Below are 18688 nucleotides of genomic sequence, written 5' to 3'. Positions count from 1 at the left end.
CCACTATTTGAGCAAAGTTTGAAATCAGTTTGTATTTAACTTTTTCTTGCATGGAAAATTTGAAATCATTAAACTGCCTAACTATTACAGTATTTTCAGCTAGAAAATCATGATATTTTAGACATAAGGCATTAACTTGTTCATTGCCAAATGTGAAGTCACAATCTGCAATTGCGGAGAAATCAAAAGCTGACCATTCTTGTACCTCATCTTCAGGAAACCTTTCTTCTAAGTGAACACAAAGACTATTTTTAAAAGTCAACAGCGAACTTGTATCTACTGTGATGTTTTCTTCACGTTGTTGGCTTAGCAAAACTTAAACTTTGTCACTTCACGAAACATTATCTCCCAGATACTGGTTTCTTATCTTGCCTCGCGCAAAATGAAGTGAGTGAATCGGTGTCTGGCCACTCTTTTGCAGAATCTTGCACAGTGCAGCCAGTTCATCAAAGACATCACTTAAAACCTGCAAAACTGCTTTGTATGTGATGTTTATCAATTTCTTGTGACAGTACTTAGCCACAGGGTCATTTGACTGATCTTCTTCAAAGTATGTGATCAGTGCCTCATAATTTTTTATTATTGCCGTCCAAATGCAATTTACTTGCCAAATGACACTTCAGAAAAAACTTAGTAAGCTAACTACAGGATTTGAAACAGATCTTTGTAAACTTTATGATATGAACACCGTCTGCCAAAGATGGCTGCCGCCGTGATGCAGCTGTACAAACCGGAACAGGAAAGATGAGGTGATGTAAATTAGCGACGTGCATTCTGGTATTTGAAAAACCAACTAACTAGTTAACAGAAACATTTAGCTAAAAGATTATTTTCAATAAGTATAATTATTAATTACTACATTATTTTAGGTAACTAACCTTTTGCGCGCTGGTTAAAAAACACGTGCGTGCGCATGTGAGCACAACTTAGAGGGAACATAGTTTCCAAGTATATTTTAAGATTCTTATACCTTTCTTAGGAACATAACACAGTTTAACAGATGACTAAGGAGATAGTGCAGGAGGGAGAGCTTCAGATTTTTAGATCACTGGGCTCTCTTCCAGGGAAGGTGGGAGCTGTACAGATGGGACAGTTCATATCTGAACTGCAGGGGATCAATATTCTTGTGGGAAGGTTTGCTAGTGCTGCTCCAGGGGGTGAGGGTTAAACTAGAGTTGCAGGGGATGAGAAATGGAGTGCCAGGGCAGAAAGTGGAGTGGTTGTGGGGAAAGATGATGTTAAGACCACATACAAAGACAGGAACCAAAAGGTTGAGCATGGTAAGAATAATGCCCTGAGCTGTATCTATCTTAATGGAAGGAGTAATGTACTGTAAGGCGGATGAGCTTAGAGCATGGATTAGCACATGGAATTATGACATTAGTCACCATTAATAAGACTTGGTTGCAGGAGAGGCAGGACTGGCAGCTCAGGGTTCCAGGGTTCCGTTGTTTTATGATGGAGGGGGGGAGGTATCAAAGATGGAGGGGGTGGCATTACTAGTCAGGGAAAATGTTATGGCAGTGGTCCGTCAGGACAGACTGGAGAGCTTGTCTACTGAGGCTTGATGGGTGGAACCGAGGGATAAGCTAGGGATGAGCACATTAATGGGATTATATTATAGACCACCCAATAGTTTGTGGGATTTAGAGGAACAAATTTATAGGGAGGTAGCAGACAGTTGCAATAAAAATAAGGTTCTGATATTAGGCTATTTTAACTTACCACATGTTGACTGGGACTCCCTAGTCAAATGTGTTCAGGAAAGTTTCCTTAATCGAAATATAGAGGTCCCAACCAGAGAGAGTATGGTACTGCATCTCCTATTCGGGAACAAGATAGGGCAGGTGACAGAAGTGTGTGTAAGGGAATACTTTGGATCTAGTGATCATAATGCTGTTAATTTCAAGATAATTATGGAGAAGGATAGGACAGGTCCATGGGTTGACATTCCAAATTGGAGAAAGGCCAATTTTGATGGCATGAGAAGGAGTCTGGCAGGTGTGAACTGGAAAAAGTCATTTTCTGGCAAAGGCATGCTTGGGGTAAGCGGTAAGTCTTCAAAAGTAAAACATTGAGAGTACAGAGGTTGTATGTTCCTGTTAGAATAAAAGGCAAGGATAACAGGTTTAGGGAACCTTGGTTTTCAAGGGTTATTGAAGCCTTGGTTAAGAAGAAGAAGGTACATGATGGGTATAGGCAGCAAAGGTATAAATGCAGCACTTGAGGAGTAAAAGAACGCTTGAGGGAAATCAGGAGGGCTAAAAGAAGGCTCTAGCAGATAAGGTGAAGGGAAATCCAAGGGCATCTACAAATATATTAAGAGCAAAAAGATAGCAAATTACAGAGTTAGTCCACTTGAAGATCAGTGTGGTCATCTATGCATAGAGCCGAAAGAGATGGAGGAAATCTTAAATAGATTTTTTTTGTATCTGTATTTACTCGGGAAATGTACAGAGAGTCTATAGAACGAAGGCAAAACAGTAGTGAGGTCATGAATGGTATCCAGATTACAGAAGAGGACGTGCTTGCTGTCTTGAGGCAAATTAAGGTGGATAAGTCCCCAGCGCCTGACAAGGTGTTCCCACGAACCTTGTGGGAGGCTGGTGCAGAAAATGCTGGGACTCTGGCAGAGGTATTTAAAATGTTCTTAACCACAGGTGAGGTGCCAGAGGACTGGAGGATAGCTACTGTTGTTCTATTATTCAAGAATAATCCAGGAAATTATAAGACGGTGAGCCTGGTGTCACTAGTGCGTAAATTATTGGAAGGTATTCTAAGAGACAGGATATATAAGTATTTGGATAGACAGGGATAGTCAACATGGCTTTGTGCATGTTAGGTCATGTTGAACCAACCTTATAGAGTTTTTCAAAAAGATTATCAGGAAAGTTGATGAAGGCAAGGTAGTGGATGTTGTCTACATGGATCTTGTCAAGGCCTTTGACAAAGCCCCAAGGTTCATTCACTTGGCATTCAGAATGAGGTAGTAAATTGGATTAGACATTGGCTTTGTGGGAGAAGCCAGAGAGGGGTAGTAGATGGTTGTCTGTCTGACTGGAGGCCTGGGACTAATGGAGTGCCACAGGGATCGGTGATGGGTCTGTTGTTGTTTGTCATCTATATCAATGATCTGGATGATGATGTGGTAAACTGGATCAACAAATTAGTGGATGACACTAATATTGGGGGTGTGGTGAACAGCGAGGAAGGCTATCAAATCTTGTGGTGGGACCTGGACCAGCTGGAAAAATGGCAGATGGAATTTAATGCAGACAAGTGTGAGGTGCTGCACTTTGGGAGGACAAACCAGGGTAGGTCTTACACAGTAAAGTGTAGGGCACTGAGGAGTGCAGTAAAACAAAGGGATCTTGGAATATAGATCAATAATCCCTTGAAAGTAGTATCACAGGTAGATAGGGTCATAAAGAGAGCTTTTGGTACATTGGCCTTCATAGATCAGAGTATTGAGTACAGGAGTTGGGATGTTATGTTGAAGATGTACAAGACATTTTGTGAAGCCAGATTTGGAACATTGCGTGCAGTTTTAGTCACCTACCTACAGGAAAAATGTAAAAAAGATTGAAAGAGGGTGGTATGACTATGGAACAAGCTGCCTTTGGAATTGATGAATGTGGGTTTGATTGCAACATTTAAGAGGGCAAGTACATGAATAGGAGGGGTATGGAGGGCTATGGTCCAAGTGTGGGTCGATGGGACTGGACAGGATAACAATTCTGCAAGGACTAGTTAGGCCAAATGGCTTGTTTCTGTGCTATAGTGCTCTACGACTCTATGTCATCCCAGACTGCATGGCCAATCTAAAACTGAGGATGCAGGTTAAACACAATTGCTAAGTGAGCTGAAGAAGTTGAGTAAAACATCAGATCTTCATGACTCTGTGCAGTAGGTCACTGTGAAAGTCAGAACACACAAATATACACAAACAGTATAATGAACGATGAAGAAATTTCTAACTTCTACTATGCTGTCAAGGAAGTTGACAACTATTGGCAGCGGGGTATCAATGAAACATTAAGAACTAACCAAATAGGAGCAAATGAAGGGCATACAAGTCTACTCCACCATTCAGTCTAATCAACATCTCTGCCTTCCTGCCTGATCCCTATATCCTTCAATTCTAAGACTCTGTCTCAGCATTAAGTTTGCTTTGTGATGCAATGTTCACAGATGGCATTGAAAATTAAATGTTTCACAAACTTTTGAGAAATTTGATTTATTTTCATCTCAATCCAAAAGGGGCAATCTCCTTATCTGGAGACTATTCACCATGTTCTATCTGCATCCCTCTCCCACAAGAGGATGCATCCACTCAGCATCGATTGTGTCAAGCCCTTATATTGTTGTATCTGACTATCTACCTACCATAGGATAACCTTCTCATTGGAATCAATTCACTGAACCATCTCAGTGCTAGTTTCAAATTTAGAACATAGCATAGTATAGCACTGGACAGACCATTTGTGGTATGACACCGTGCAGAACTTGATGCCAATTTTTTATACTGAATATCTTTCCTTGTATCATCCATATGCCTCTATTCCCTTCATATTAATGTGTCTATCTATATTTGCTTTTTAATCTCCACCAAACTGCCTGCTTCCACCACTCTCCCAGTAACTTATTCCAGGCACCTACCACACCTTCCCCCTCTAGTCATAAAACCATGTCTTTTGGTGTTTGACATTTCTACCCCCGAGAAAAGATTTTGACTGTCTAACCTAGCTATGCATCACATAATTTAAAAAACCTCTATCAGGTCTCCCTGTAACCTCCTACATTGTAGAGAGAACAACAACAAGCTTATTCAACCTTTCAGGCTAAATATATGAATATTAAAGCTGGATGCAGGGTACCCTAGGTATGGTGTGAGTAAGGCCCTGTACAATAACAGTAAAATCTAACTCTATTTGTATTCCATTCTCCTTGTAATAAATGCCAATGTCCCATTTGCCTTTCGACTTATTTGCCATATCCACACATTAACTTTCTGTACATTTCGTACAAGGATACCCAGATTTGTGTGAACACTCACATTCAGAAACTCAACCCTTATAAATAATCATCTGCTTTTCTATTCTTCCTGAAGTGGAAACTTCACAACACTGAAGCTCTCATCCTCATCTCCAAGGCTTATTTGTCCTCCCCTTTGCCCCAGGAAGTTGGGCCAACTTTTTAACCTACTCCACTATCAATCTAACCTTCCCTCCTATATAAAACCATAACCCTCCAGTTTTCTTTCATCCAAGTGCCTATTTCTTAAAAGTACCTAATGCATTAGCCTCTGCCAGAACAAACACAAACTCTGCATTCCAAACACAACTGCTCTACCTTGAACATCTCCCCTACACTTTCCTCCATTCACCACTGGGAAAAGAGTGCTGGTTGTCCTCTCTACCTTTGCCTTTATAATCTTATAGAAGGAGCTGCCCAAGATGAAACTTGAATTTAAATTGGTTTGAATGTTCGTCTGCTAAGAATATCATTTCACAATTACATTTGATGTCCTTAGAATAGCATGAGACTGATGCTTAGAAGTTGGACATTAGCACATTTGGTGCATCAATATATATCCTTGATTTTGTCTTTGCACAATATTTTTGGAGGAGGGAGACAACCTCCTATGTAGTGAAGGCGAAACAAATGTGGCAGGAGGAGCCAGAGGGGATGCTGGAGGGAGGTGAGGAATAAATGGGGGCTCTGGAGTGGAAGGAGTGAAGACCAGAGGAAAGGGAAAAGACAAGGAGAAGCAGGAGAAAAGTGAAAGTCAGTGCCATTATTATAGAAAGATACAAAATGGAAACCAGCTCTTCAGCCCAGCAAGTGTGACCATCAACGAGCCGTTTTTAAACTGACTGTGCTCTAAGGTTTAGAGAGTATGCATTGTGATCAGAGATTAAGGGAGCTAGGGCTTTACTCTCTGGAGAGAAGGAGGAGGAGAGGAGACATGATAGAGGTATACAAGATATTAAGAGGAATAGATAGAGTGGACAGCCAGAGCCTCTTCCCCAGGGCACCACTGCTCAGTACAAGAGGACATGGCTTTAAGGTAAGGGGAGGAAAGTTCAAGGGGGATATTAGAAGAAGGTTTTTTACTCAGAGAGTGGTTGGTGCGTGGAATGCACTGCCTGAGTCAGTGGTGGAGGCAGATACACTAGTGAAACTTAAGAGACTACTAGACAGGTATATGGAGGAATTTAAGACGGAGGGTTATATGGAGGCAGGGTTTAAGGGTCGGCACAACATTGTGGGCTGAATGGCCTGTACTGTGCTGTATTGTTCTATGTTCTAACCCATTTTATTCTTTCCAATCAATTTCCTCCTCAGGTCTACCACTCTCCTGCAACCTGAATGCAATTTACTGTGGACAGTTACCAATCACTGCTAAGCTATACTTGGGAGGAAACGAGTACCTGAAGAAACCCCAAAATAGTTCCATGGCGAATGCTCCATGCAGACAGCACTGGAGGTCAGGATTGAAACTGGCTCGCTGGGACTGTGAGGCAGCTGCTCCATCCCTGTGCTGCCTTGCCTGATGCCCCACACCTAGTGCTGAGGGGATGGAAACAGGAAGGACCAAGGTGTTACTATGGAGAGTGGCAGGTCACATGGTGGTTGACCAATCACCAGTGGGTGACAGCCTGGCAGGCAACTAGAAATCATGTGTGGTGGTTTGCCACAGGGAGAGTCTAACTATCCGTACTCGCTTGGATGAATCATGAGAGTCAGTATTAGGCGCCATCTTAGCAAGACACACATGCAAATGGAGACGGTAAGTACACTGTCAACCAGGTTGGACGGAATGCAGGAGATAGCAAGGAATGTAGGCATCCATCTCTGTGCTTGTACAACAGGTCGTGTGGAGCCTCCTCACTCTGCTTACTGAAGCCAGATACAGAGGTCACACTTTCTGAGGACAAATGTTGGTTGCCTGATGCAGCTCGATATCTGATCGTTGCTCTATAGCAGTGCAACTTTGTTCTCTAACAGAGCAGAGAGGTGCTGCAAGGAAGTCCAAAGCAGAGGGATGCCCTGTGTCAGACTGCGATTCTTAGGGAGCAGCGGTTTGATTTCTCTGGCCTCAGGGATACGGCTCATGAGCAGATCGTCCCCACTTCTGGAGCGAATGGATGCTGCATGTGGGCAGCTCACTATTCCACACAAACAGACATAGCACACCAATAGCTTGCTGCCCAGCAAGAGGGAAGGCCCATGAGACATCAGTGATACAGGGTGTTTGGGAGATTATCCCTCGCAAGCAGGGGCAGATACATGCAGCCTCCACACACGTCACTTTATTGTGAGCAGAGTTCTCTCCCACCATGTCCAAAATCAGGAGAGACCTGATATCCAAAATAATCATTCAACATTATCCAGTCTTGTTTCAGCTTCATTTCCTGCCTTTTTCTCACAGCCCTCATCTCTTTTACAAGTTGCCCGTTTCAGCCTGTATAATATATTCAACGATTTGGCATTAACAGTTCTCTTGGCAGAGAATTCCAAAGATTCCTGACTCTCAGAGAAGGAATTCATCCTTATTCATGTCCCTAATCTTGAGCCATGCCCTCTAGTTCCAGATTCCCCTATAAGGGAAAACATTTACCTTATCAAGCCTCTTCAGAATCTTGAATGTTTTTATAAGATCACCCCTCATACTTCTCAACTCAAATGAATTCCTTTAAACTAACCCCTTCACCTCAGAAATCAGCCTTGTGAAATTTCTCCAAGCCACTTCTAATGCAACATCTTCAACTTAAGTTCAACTATTACAGCTCGGGCGTCAAAGGTTGGAGTTCAGTTCTGGTGTCCTCTGTAAGGAGTCTCTTTATGTTCTCCCCATGGAATGTTCAGGTTTCCTCCCATAGTCCAAAGACCTAGCAGGTAGGCTAAATGGCCATTGTAAATTGCTCCATGATTAGGTTAAGGTTAAATTGGGGTTGCTGGGGTGGTGCAGCTCGAAGGGCCGGAAGGGCCTCCTCTGTGGGGTATCGCTAAATAAATAAAATAAGATAATCCACTTCTAATGCAAGTTAAGTAGCAAACCTGTGCACAGTGCTTCAGGTGCAATCACACCATATCTTGTACAGTTGTATTCTTTCCTTTGATACTCCATTCTCTTTGCAATGGTGGCAAACATCTGTTTGTCTTCCTAAATATTTGTTATACCAACATGCTAACTTTATGTTTTGTGCATGAAGACACCCTGATCTTTCAGTACCAAGGATTTCTGCATTCTCTCCTCATGTTTTATCAATCTTCGTACCATAGGAGGTCATTTCATGTTTCCCCGTATGATATTCCATCTGCCTCGTTCACAGACCGAGGAGTTTTATTTCCTTAGTTTGTTTCCCCATCTACTTTTGTATGATCACCAAATCTTACCACAATGCCCTTGGCTGTTTCACCTAAGCTATTAATATACACTTGACGGTCACCTTATCAGGTGAAGTGGTCACTGAGTATATTTCTGCACGTTTATGGTCTTCTGCTGCGGTAGCCCATCCATTTCAAGGTTCGATGTGTTGTGCGTTCAGAGATGTTCTTCTGCACAGCACTGTTGTAACGCATGGTTAATTGAGTGACCTTCACCTTCCTGTCAGCTTGAACCAGTCTGACCATTCTCCTTTGATGTCTCTCATTAACAAGGCATTTTCACCCACAGAACTTTATTTATTTATTTACTGATTGATTGATTGATTGATTAATTAACAGCTTGGAACAGGCTCTTCAAGCTGCGCCACCCAGCAAATCCTGATTTAACCCTAGCCTAATCACAGGACAATTTCCAATGACCAACTAACCTACCAATGAGTATGCCTTTGGACTGTAGGAGAAACCAGAGCATTCGGAGGAAACCCACATGGTCACGGGGATAACATACAAACTCTTTACAGACAGCGGCAGGAACTGCTGTTCGCTGGATGTGTTTTTTTTTGTTTTTCACACCATTCTCTGTGAACTCCAGAGACTGTTGTGCATGAAAATCCCAGGAGGTCAGCAGCTTCTGAGATACTCAAACCACCCTATCTGGCACCAACAATCATTCCATAGTCAAAGTCACATAGATCACATTACTTCCCCATTCTTATGTTTGGTCTGAACAACAACTCTTGACCAAGTTTGCATGCTTTTATGCATTGAATTGCTGCTACATGATTGGCTGATTAGTTATTTGCATTAATAAGCAGATGTACAGGTGTGCCTAATAAATTGACCACTGTATAGATTGCTAATCTCCACAGTGCCAGCTCCTCTCTAGTTACAACCTGATTCCTACAAATCCAAGAATCCTTACTTTCTACACACAGCCAAAGCATGCATCTCTTCTGCAACTGATTCTGTTAAGTGAAATTATACAAGCCACCAGGTCCAGCCTTGTGTCATTTGTCAGCCTTCCGACCATTTTTTTCCTTCTCTGGTAAATATTTTTCCCCCTTTGCCATCCCTTCTTGATTTATTACCATTATTAAAATTCTTTTAGTATTTTCTAATGTGATGGAAAATACAAGCTGTTTGTTTAATGTCATTGCTGTTCCTTATTTGTCAATATTAATTCCCTATTCTCATCCTCATGAGAGACCAATATTTACCTCACCTGCTCTGTTTCTCTTTATATGCTTGAAGGAGCTTTTTCTGGTTTTATGTTTATTGTTTGTATAATCCTTAATATTTTTCCTCTTTATCCTCATTTGCTGGCTTCCAAATTGCTCCCATTCATTTGACCTACCACTAATTCTCCCAGAATTGCCTCTTCTTTCAATCTGATCCATCCTTAAATTCCTTAATTAGCCACAAACAGATCATCTTTCTCAGGCAATCTTTATTTCCCTGTGGGATATAGATTTAAGAACTAAGAAACCAGTTTAAACATCTGCCAGCACTTCTTTATGTCCTCTCTTTTAATTTATTTTCCCAGTAATTTCTGGCTTCATATGTTGGTAAACTCCTTTACTAATAATTTAATATAAGACATAAGACCTTCGGGCAGATGGGGATCATCAGCTGTGGTTGGTAACTCATCTAGGAGAAGAAAAACTCTGATCTCAAACCTCCGCTGCCTTGCAGCTATGCCCGCTCTTGGAGAAGGCTTTGGGAGTAAACCCTGAGGGAAAAATCTGGAGCTGGAGTCCCTAAGGCAGTCTTACGTTGAGTTCAATGTTGACTGACAACTCCTGCGATGCTGCTGGTACCAAACTGTATCAGTCTCTGCCGTTTCTTTGGGTTCATCGGTTGCGTGGAGAGGGGGAGCTTGCTACATGGGCAACAGCTTGCTCTTAGATAGATAGATAGATAGATAGATAGATAGATAGATAGATAGATAGATAGATACTTTATTCATCCCCATGGGGAAATTCAACTTTTTTTCCAATGTCCCATACACTTGTTGTAGCAAAACTAATTACATACAATACTTAACTCAGTAAAAAATATGATATGCATCTAAATCACTATCTCAAAAAGCATTAATAATAGCTTTTAAAAAGTTCTTAAGTCCTGGCGGTTGAATTGTAAAGCCTAATGGCATTGGGGAGTATTGACCTCTTCATCCTGTCTGAGGAGCATTGCATCGATAGTAACCTGTCGCTGAAACTGCTTCTCTGTCTCTGGATGGTGCTATGTAGAGGATGTTCAGAGTTATCCATAATTGACCGTAGCCTACTCAGCGCCCTTCGCTCAGCTACCGATGTTAAACTCTCCAGTACTTTTCCCACGACAGAGCCCGCCTTCCTTACCAGCTTATTAAGACGTGAGGCGTCCCTCTTCTTAATGCTTCCTCCCCAACACGCCACCACAAAGAAGAGGGCGCTCTCCACAACTGACCTATAGAACATCTTCAGCATCTCACTACAGACATTGAATGACGCCAACCTTCTAAGGAAGTACAGTCGACTCTGTGCCTTCCTGCACAAGGCATCTGTGTTGGCAGTCCAGTCTAGCTTCTCGTCTAACTGTACTCCCAGATACTTGTAGGTCTTAACCTGCTCCACACATTCTCCATTAATGATCACTGGCTCCATATGAGGCCTAGATCTCCTAAAGTCCACCACCATCTCCTTGGTTTTGGTGATATTGAGACGCAGGTAGTTTGAGTTGCACCATATCACAAAGTCCTGTATCAGTTTCCTATACTCCTCCTCCTGTCCATTCCTGACACACCCCACTATGGCCGTGTCATCAGCGAACTTCTGCACATGGCAGGACTCCGAGTTATATTGGAAGTCTGATGTGTACAGGGTGAACAGGATCGGAGAGAGCACAGTCCCCTGCGGCGCTCCTGTGCTGCTGGCCACCGTGTCAGACCTGCAGTCTCCCAACCGCACATACTGAGGTCTATCTGTCAAGTAGTCCACTATCCACTCCACCATGTGAGAGTCTACTCCCATCTCCGTTAGTTTGTGCCTTAAGATCTTGGGCTGGATGGTGTTAAAGGCACTAGAGAAGTCCAGGAATGTAATCCTCACAGCACAACTGACCCCATCTAGGTGAGAGAGGGATTTGTGCAGCAAATACGTGATAGCATCCTCCACTCCCACCTTCTCCTTATACGCAAACTGAAGAGGATCCTGGGCGTGCCTGGTTTGTGGCCTCAGATTCTGTATTATCAGCCGCTCCATGGTCTTCATCACGTGCGACGTCAAGGCAACAGGTCTGAAGTCATTCAACTCCTTTGGTTGTGGTTTCTTCGGTACCGGGACAATACAGGATGTTTTCCACTGTCTGGGTACTCTTCTCTGCTCCAGGCTCATGTTGAAGATGCGCTGTAGTGGTTCTCCCAGCTCAGTCGCACAGGCCCTCAGTAATCATGGGGAAACTCCATCCGGTCCAGCCGCCTTGCTGGTACAGATCTTCCTCAGTTGACCTTCCACCTGTGCAGCCGTAATCCTGGGCATGGGCAAGGTCTCCTGTGAGTGGCTATTTTCCTGTGAGGGAAGTAAGCCTGGTGTGGAGTTCTGCGGTGAGGATGAGATTGTGCTGTCGAACCTATTGAAGAAGTTGTTCAGCTGGTTCGCTTTCTCCACATCTCCACTTATGTTCGCCCCCCGCTTTGCACCGCATCCGGTGATGATCTTCATCCTATCCCACACCTCCTTCATGCTTTTTTTCTGCAGCTTTTGTTCTAGCTTCCTCCTATACTGCTCCTTTGCCCCCCTTATCTGTACTCTGAGTTCCTTCTGAACTCTTTTAAGCTCCAACCGATCACCATCTTTAAAGGCCCTCTTCTTCTGGTTTAGGAGGCCTTTGATGTGACTAGTGATCCAGGGCTTATTATTGGGATAGCAGCGAACAGTTCTAACAGGGACAACGGCATCCACACAAAAGTTAATATAGTCCGTTCATATCGTAAATGCCCTGGCTTGTGTATCTAGACTGCTAGGACAACATATCCATGGCCAACTCTGACCAATGGGGGCCCTCACCAAGACCTTAAGACATAGGAGCAGCATTAGGCATTTTGGCCCATCAAATCTGCTCTGCTACTCCATCATGGCTGATTTATTATCCCTCTCAACACCATTCTCCTGCCTTCTCCTTGTAAGCTTTGACATTCTTACTAATCAAGAGCCTATCAACCTCTGCTTTAAATATACCCAGTGACTTGGCCTCCACAGCTGTCTGCAGCAATGAATTCCACTATTCACCACCCTCTGACTAAAGAAATTCCTCCTCATCTCTGTTATATATCTCTGTCATTGTTTCAGACCTTTGATTACTTAAGACCTCAATCTCCCACTTTCAGGCGCAAGGTGTCAGAATTTCATTTTCAGATGATGGAGGTCACTTGCAGAACCTTGTATGGTGTGCCATAGGAGCTCCTTCTGGGAAGAAAATTAAACGGAGATGCCCATGTGAGAGGTGCAGTGTTAAAAGGTGGATTGTGCAGCAGAAGTACAGTGCTTTGATCAGACCATTTTGCTGGGGATCGTGTGATGTAATCTGCTTCCACCATTTAGAATCCGCAACCATCACCACACCGCACTCGCCATGAAAAGATCCATTTGTGCAGTTGAGTCATGGAGTCATACACCACGGAAACAGGTGCCTATCCAAGCTAGTCCCATTTGTCAGCATTTGGCCCATATCCTTCTAAATCTTTCTTATCCAACTCTTTTAAAAGTTTTATTGTACCTCCTCTGGCAAATCATTCAACATACATACCACCCCTTGTGTAAAAATTGTTGACCCTCAAGTTGCTATTAAATCTTGTCCCTCTCACCTTAAACCTATACCCTCTAGTTCTTGATTCCCCAACCCTGCATTCCCCCTATTCCCCCCTCTTGATTTTATACACCTCTATAAGATTTCCTCCCATCTTCTACACACCAGGAAATAAAGACCTAGCCTGCCCAACCTCTCTCTATAACTCAAGTCCTGGCGACATCCATCTTAATCCCTGGATTTAGATTACTCATGAATGGAATCAGGTAAGTTTGATCTTATTGATGATTAAGAGACTTGTGTACTGTAACTGAAAATGTGAACTTTTTCGGGATGTCCTCATTCATTTATTGCCACGTTAGACTGTTATTTTGTATGGGTCTCTGTTTCCTACCAAACATCAATGTTGATCAGCAGTACAATGAACTTAAAAGATAAAACAATGAATAGACATGGAATGAGGAACAGTCAGGGAGAATTTTGTGGAGCATCCTGCTCTATTTGTTAGGTTCCAGTCTATAGGGAACTGGTTCTGCAAAAGCTGTTGCAGTAAGTGGATAATGCACTCCTTCCGTGATTGGTACATAATGGTGGAAAAGGAGGATGAGGGAGGGTGATTACTTTAACTGATTTGGCAGAAAGGTGCTTGTGGAAGTATTTTTATTGTATGGAATTCCTTTATCTTGGTGAGTTACTAAGACTGGAATTCAAAGTCAAAGTAAATTTATTATCAAAGTACGCATATGACACCAAATACTACGTTGAGATTCATTTTCTTGCAGGCATTCACAGGAAAAAATGCAATAGGACTTATGAAAGTTAGACATGAATAAAGACTGACAAATAACCAAATGTGCAAAAGAAGACAAGTTGTATAATTATAAAATAATAGGTCATACTGAGAACATGAGTTGCTGGGTTCTTGAACTGATTGTGGAATCAGTTCAGAATTGAGATAAGTGATGTTATCCACACTGGTTCAGGAGCCTGATGGTTGTAGGGTAATAGCTCTTCCTGAACCTTTGGTGTGGGACCCAAGGCTCCTGTACCTCTTGCCCAATAGTTGCAAGAAGAGAGCATGGCCTGGATGGCGGGTGTCATTGATGATTGCTGCTGTTTTTTTGTGACAGTGCTTCTTGTAAATGTGCTCAAGGATGGTGAGGGCTTTGCCTGTGATGGACTGGGCTGTATCCATCACTTTCTATAGAATTTTCCATTCCTGAGCATTGGTGTTTCCATACCAGCCCATGATGCAACCAGTCAGGATACTGTCCACTGTGTATCTATAGAAGTTTGTCAAAGTTTTAGATGACATGCCAAATCTACACAAACTTTTAAGAAAGTAGAGGCATTGTTGTGCCTTCTTTGTGATGACACATACAAACTTGTCCCAGGACAGATCCTCTGATATGATAATGCCAAGGAATTTAAAGTTACTGTCCCACTCCACATAGAGACTTACTTCTCAGTCCAGCAATGAGAGGCCTCTATGTGCACCATTTTCATTATTGCATTGGTTGCCTTCCTGCGTCCCCCTGGGGGCAGGTGGTCCACGAGTCCTCATTTATGGCTTCCTCCTCCTGTGTCCCTCTTCCTCATCCCCCTACACTCTCCACAGGTCTTGAGGAGAGAGCCTCGGTGCCATAAGATGATGCTTCCTGCATTTAGCTGGTCTGTGCCACAGTTAACATGCAATGCTGAAATCTGCACACCTGTTTGGGTTACACAGGAGTGGACACTGACTGATGGAGATCTCAGAATTGTACAGTGAACTTGCCAACAACATTCCCCATTACCATTCTGGTATGTGTGACTTTCATTGTAGAAGGGCTCTGTAGCAGTGAGAGTGGAGAAGCCAGGGAAGAGAGGGTAACTCATTCCTTAGGATCTATCTCTCTGTACAGCAGCAACCTCTACCCAAGAATGAATGCATCAAGGGTACTGCCTGGAAACATTGAATTGACAATGATGAACAGCTGATGGTCTAGCACGTTGATTAGCTTGGTTCTGACAAAAGAGTAAGTGGATCTCTCACGAGCACACGAGTACAACAGATGGTTGTCAGCATTTGTGGGAAGCCAATGATTCCAGCAAATGCCACTGCTCAAAGCTTCCTCACTGGAATAAAAGCAGATAATGACATCCTGCCACGAATCATCCTTATGTGACCTCTTTAATGCATCTTCCTCATCCTGAAAGTGCAGTCTCCATAGACTTTTGATGAGTTCCTACACCACTAAGATGGTTACGTCGGCTGCAAAGGAATAATCCCAATTTCCTCAGAAGGATTCTTCCCACTTAATTCTGGAAATATTTATCTATTTAGTGATATATTGCAGAGTAGGCACTTCTAGCCCTTTGCGTCATGCCACCCCAGTGACCCTGACAAATCCTGATTAACCCTAGCCTAATTATGGGGCAACTTACAATGGGCCAACTAACCTACCTGGTACATATTTGGACTGTGGGAGGAAATGGGAGGATCCGGAGAAAACCCACACATTCCACGGGGAGGATGTCCAAAGACTCCTTACAGAACGGCACCGGAACTGAGCTCCGAACTCCAGAAGGGCCTGAGCAGCCGCTGTGCCCCATACATAGGGCAACCCCTTAGAATGTTGCACCCTTAGCTTGTGGGGCTTATGCTGGTTAAGCTCCAGCTACATAGGTAATTCAGCATGTTTCAACTAACGTCAACTTCAGTGAAGGGGCAGAGATGGGGACTGGTATCCCAGAGATAAAGGTTTTCGATATTGTGCAGTCTGAAAGTCAACAAGCTAAGCAGACAAGCATTAACCACACAGAAAACTGATATGCACTCTTTCACATTCCATAGAAAATGATTCAAACACTTTGCTCCCTCTTTCCCCTGCTGTAAATCCCTCTTGTGCCTATATTCGGTCTTTACTGTCCATTCTTAAATTTCCTGCTACACTTCTCCTTCTGATTAGCCGAGGTTAACAGCGATAGTTTCAGTGGGTAGCATTCATTACAAGCAGTCTCATCATATTGTGCCTGCAGAATCCCAGTAGATTTACTATATTTGGGCAATTACCTTGGGATATCTTGGAACATCGCGTTGTGGTGTCAACTTTATAGGATCCTCCATGAATGTATGCTTACAAGGTGTGTTTGACCTGGCAGAAATAAAATTTAATAGAATTAGAAAACCTCAGCTGTGGTCCAGTGTGTTGTTAACTCTGGCTCGATGTAAGCATCCTTCTTTCCAAGTCAGAGTTTGTAGATTCAAATCCCATTCCAGAAACATGCAGACTGAGACTCCTACGTCGTACTGTGGGAGCACTGCACTGGTGTGGGTTTCATCCTTTGGATTTCATTGGTGGACGTGCAAGGTCTCACATCAGCGTCTGAAGGTGATTCGTGGAGTTCTCTGGAGCCAGTTTAATTTGTAGCCCATTGTCACATTTTGTAGCATTGCTGCAATTCGTTTTTGCCCCCCCCCCCAATAATCATTCAGAATCAGAATCAGAATTAGGTTTATTATCATTGACATATATCATTAAATATGTTGTTTTGCAGCAGCAGTGCAGTACAATACTTAAAAATTACTATAAGTCCCAATAAGAAACATAAATAAACAAATAAATAGCGTGAAAAGACAGCAAAATAGTGAGGCAATGTTCATGGACCATTCAGAAATCTGATGATGAATAAATTGGAATGCAATCATTGATGTCTCTCACCTGTTTCCCAAAGACAATTCATCCTTAAGTGTCTTCAAATCATTCTTACACTTCTCTATCTCTACCACCTTTAATCCTTCCACTGGAAACGAAAAGAAAGTAAAAATTAGCATATTAAAAGGTGCAGCCAAAAGATTTGAACCCAAACATTTTTCAAGATTATTTCTGGAGAAGATGGTGCCAGCACACAAAACGAGGTCCTTCAGATGGTTCACGAAATTACTTCTTTCACTTCTTTTTCTTTCAAATGTGGTTCTGCCTTTAATCTACATTTTGTTGCTGTGTTTTCAGGTCGACTGAGCAATCTGGCATCTTGCTATCTCCAAGCGAGTTTGGTGAGGCTTCGAGCGAAGTGTGCGGCCTGGAAGCCAAGAAGCCTGGAGATGGGGTGTGAGCCTATGATCAACTCCATTTCTCACGGATCTCACTGATTAAAACATCAAGGCGAGTGAGTGTTCAGCCTCCTGCTCACTGCTGCTGGAGGAAGGAGTCTGTGTGTGATGGTCTCTCTCTCCCTCTCATCCACTGCACTCAGAGGAAGGTCCTTGAATTTGAATGGTCCCTCTCTCCCTCTTGCTCAATGCTGCTGCAGTTCTGGGTCTTGGGAAAGGTTCAATCAATGCAGTTTGTCAATTGGACTCTGTAGTTCATTCATGTTTTGATGCGTTTCTGGTCACTCCTTTTTGTTGCCATTTTGTGCAATTTTGATCAGGGCAGACTGGCTCTGCAGCCTAAAGTTAGCGAACAACACAGCGCTAGATTGAACTGAGCAGAGCTGAATATACCTGGACTGGTTCAATAATTTGTGGTTTGGAGTTTTCTATTCTGTGTTTTTCACTAATTTTTTTGCCATTTGCGCAATTTGTTCTTTTTTTTGCGCGTTGTGGGTTCGATGTTTTTCTTTGAATGGGTTCCATGGTTTTCTTTTTCAGTTTTGTGGCTGTCTGCGGAAAGACAAACCTCATGGTTGTAAACTGCATAGATACTTTGATAATAAGTGTACTTTGAATCTTTGAATTAAGCTATGTCATAACTTTCTTGAGGAACCTACAGCTAAACTTCTAACTGGCAGTGCTCCAGAATCCATGGGTGGAAAGACTTTATGCTTTGGCTCTTGGTAGGGTCACTCATGTCAAAAAGGTCAAAGGATAGAGGCCAGAGTAAGAGTGGTCCAGCAGTCCTCTAGGTTTGGGGATTCACCTCAGGACTAACAACTCTGAATGGTAAAACAAAATTATTGCAGAGACAGCAGTGAAGAACCCTTCTGCATCTGAGTGCAATGGTATTCCTGAGTCTCCACCCAGGACTTGAATGACTGACAGTAGTGAAAACTGAGAGGAAGCTACTGAAAGGAAGCCCTGAACTCCGCCAGAGATGGAGGACCTCCTAAATGCCAGCAATGTAATGGGAAGTATGTATTGATGATGTAGTTGCCTCCTCCTCAGATGCAAAATCTGCCCACAGACTGATGTGCACCTGTGACCAATCTTAAATGCCCTCAGGGGCCAGAATGGATCACAATGAAAGTGAGGCCTTGTTCTTTGGCAGCTGGTCTCCACCATCATGTTAGATCATCTAAAGGTGCTAGGAATAGAGTTCAGAAGGGCCAGTGATTTCACTGAGAACTGGGTGGCAAATATAGCCAAAGAGAAGCAGAATCTGTGATTGTGGGACCAGCGCTACCTGTTGATTGCAAGAAAGACCCTGATCATCAGGAGTGAGGTGCTTTAGTTGTTACTCCATGAGATGCATGTGGGGCCATACCTAGATCCTGCACTGTACTGGAGACCAAAGCTTTTTCATGC

At 43.0% G+C, this 18688-nt stretch overlaps 1 protein-coding gene across 2 annotated transcripts in view; it reads right to left on the bottom strand.

The window, feature by feature from the left end:
* The window catches only part of LOC140716806 (high affinity cGMP-specific 3',5'-cyclic phosphodiesterase 9A-like), a 116038-nt gene that overhangs the window by 56219 nt on the left and 41131 nt on the right, over window positions 1–18688 (bottom strand). For both annotated transcript variants that reach the window (XM_073029717.1, XM_073029718.1), the window contains exons 7-8: window positions 16884–16965; window positions 16235–16316 (exon numbers count right to left, since the gene is read on the bottom strand). In XM_073029717.1, coding sequence (XP_072885818.1) covers window positions 16235–16316; window positions 16884–16965 — 164 coding nt within the window. The remainder of the gene's footprint in view (window positions 1–16234; window positions 16317–16883; window positions 16966–18688) is intronic.

The sequence above is a fragment of the Hemitrygon akajei genome, chromosome 26 (genome assembly GCF_048418815.1).
Source record: "Hemitrygon akajei chromosome 26, sHemAka1.3, whole genome shotgun sequence".
Taxonomy (NCBI): domain Eukaryota; kingdom Metazoa; phylum Chordata; class Chondrichthyes; order Myliobatiformes; family Dasyatidae; genus Hemitrygon; species Hemitrygon akajei.
This window is presented reverse-complemented; position numbering and strand designations above follow the sequence as displayed.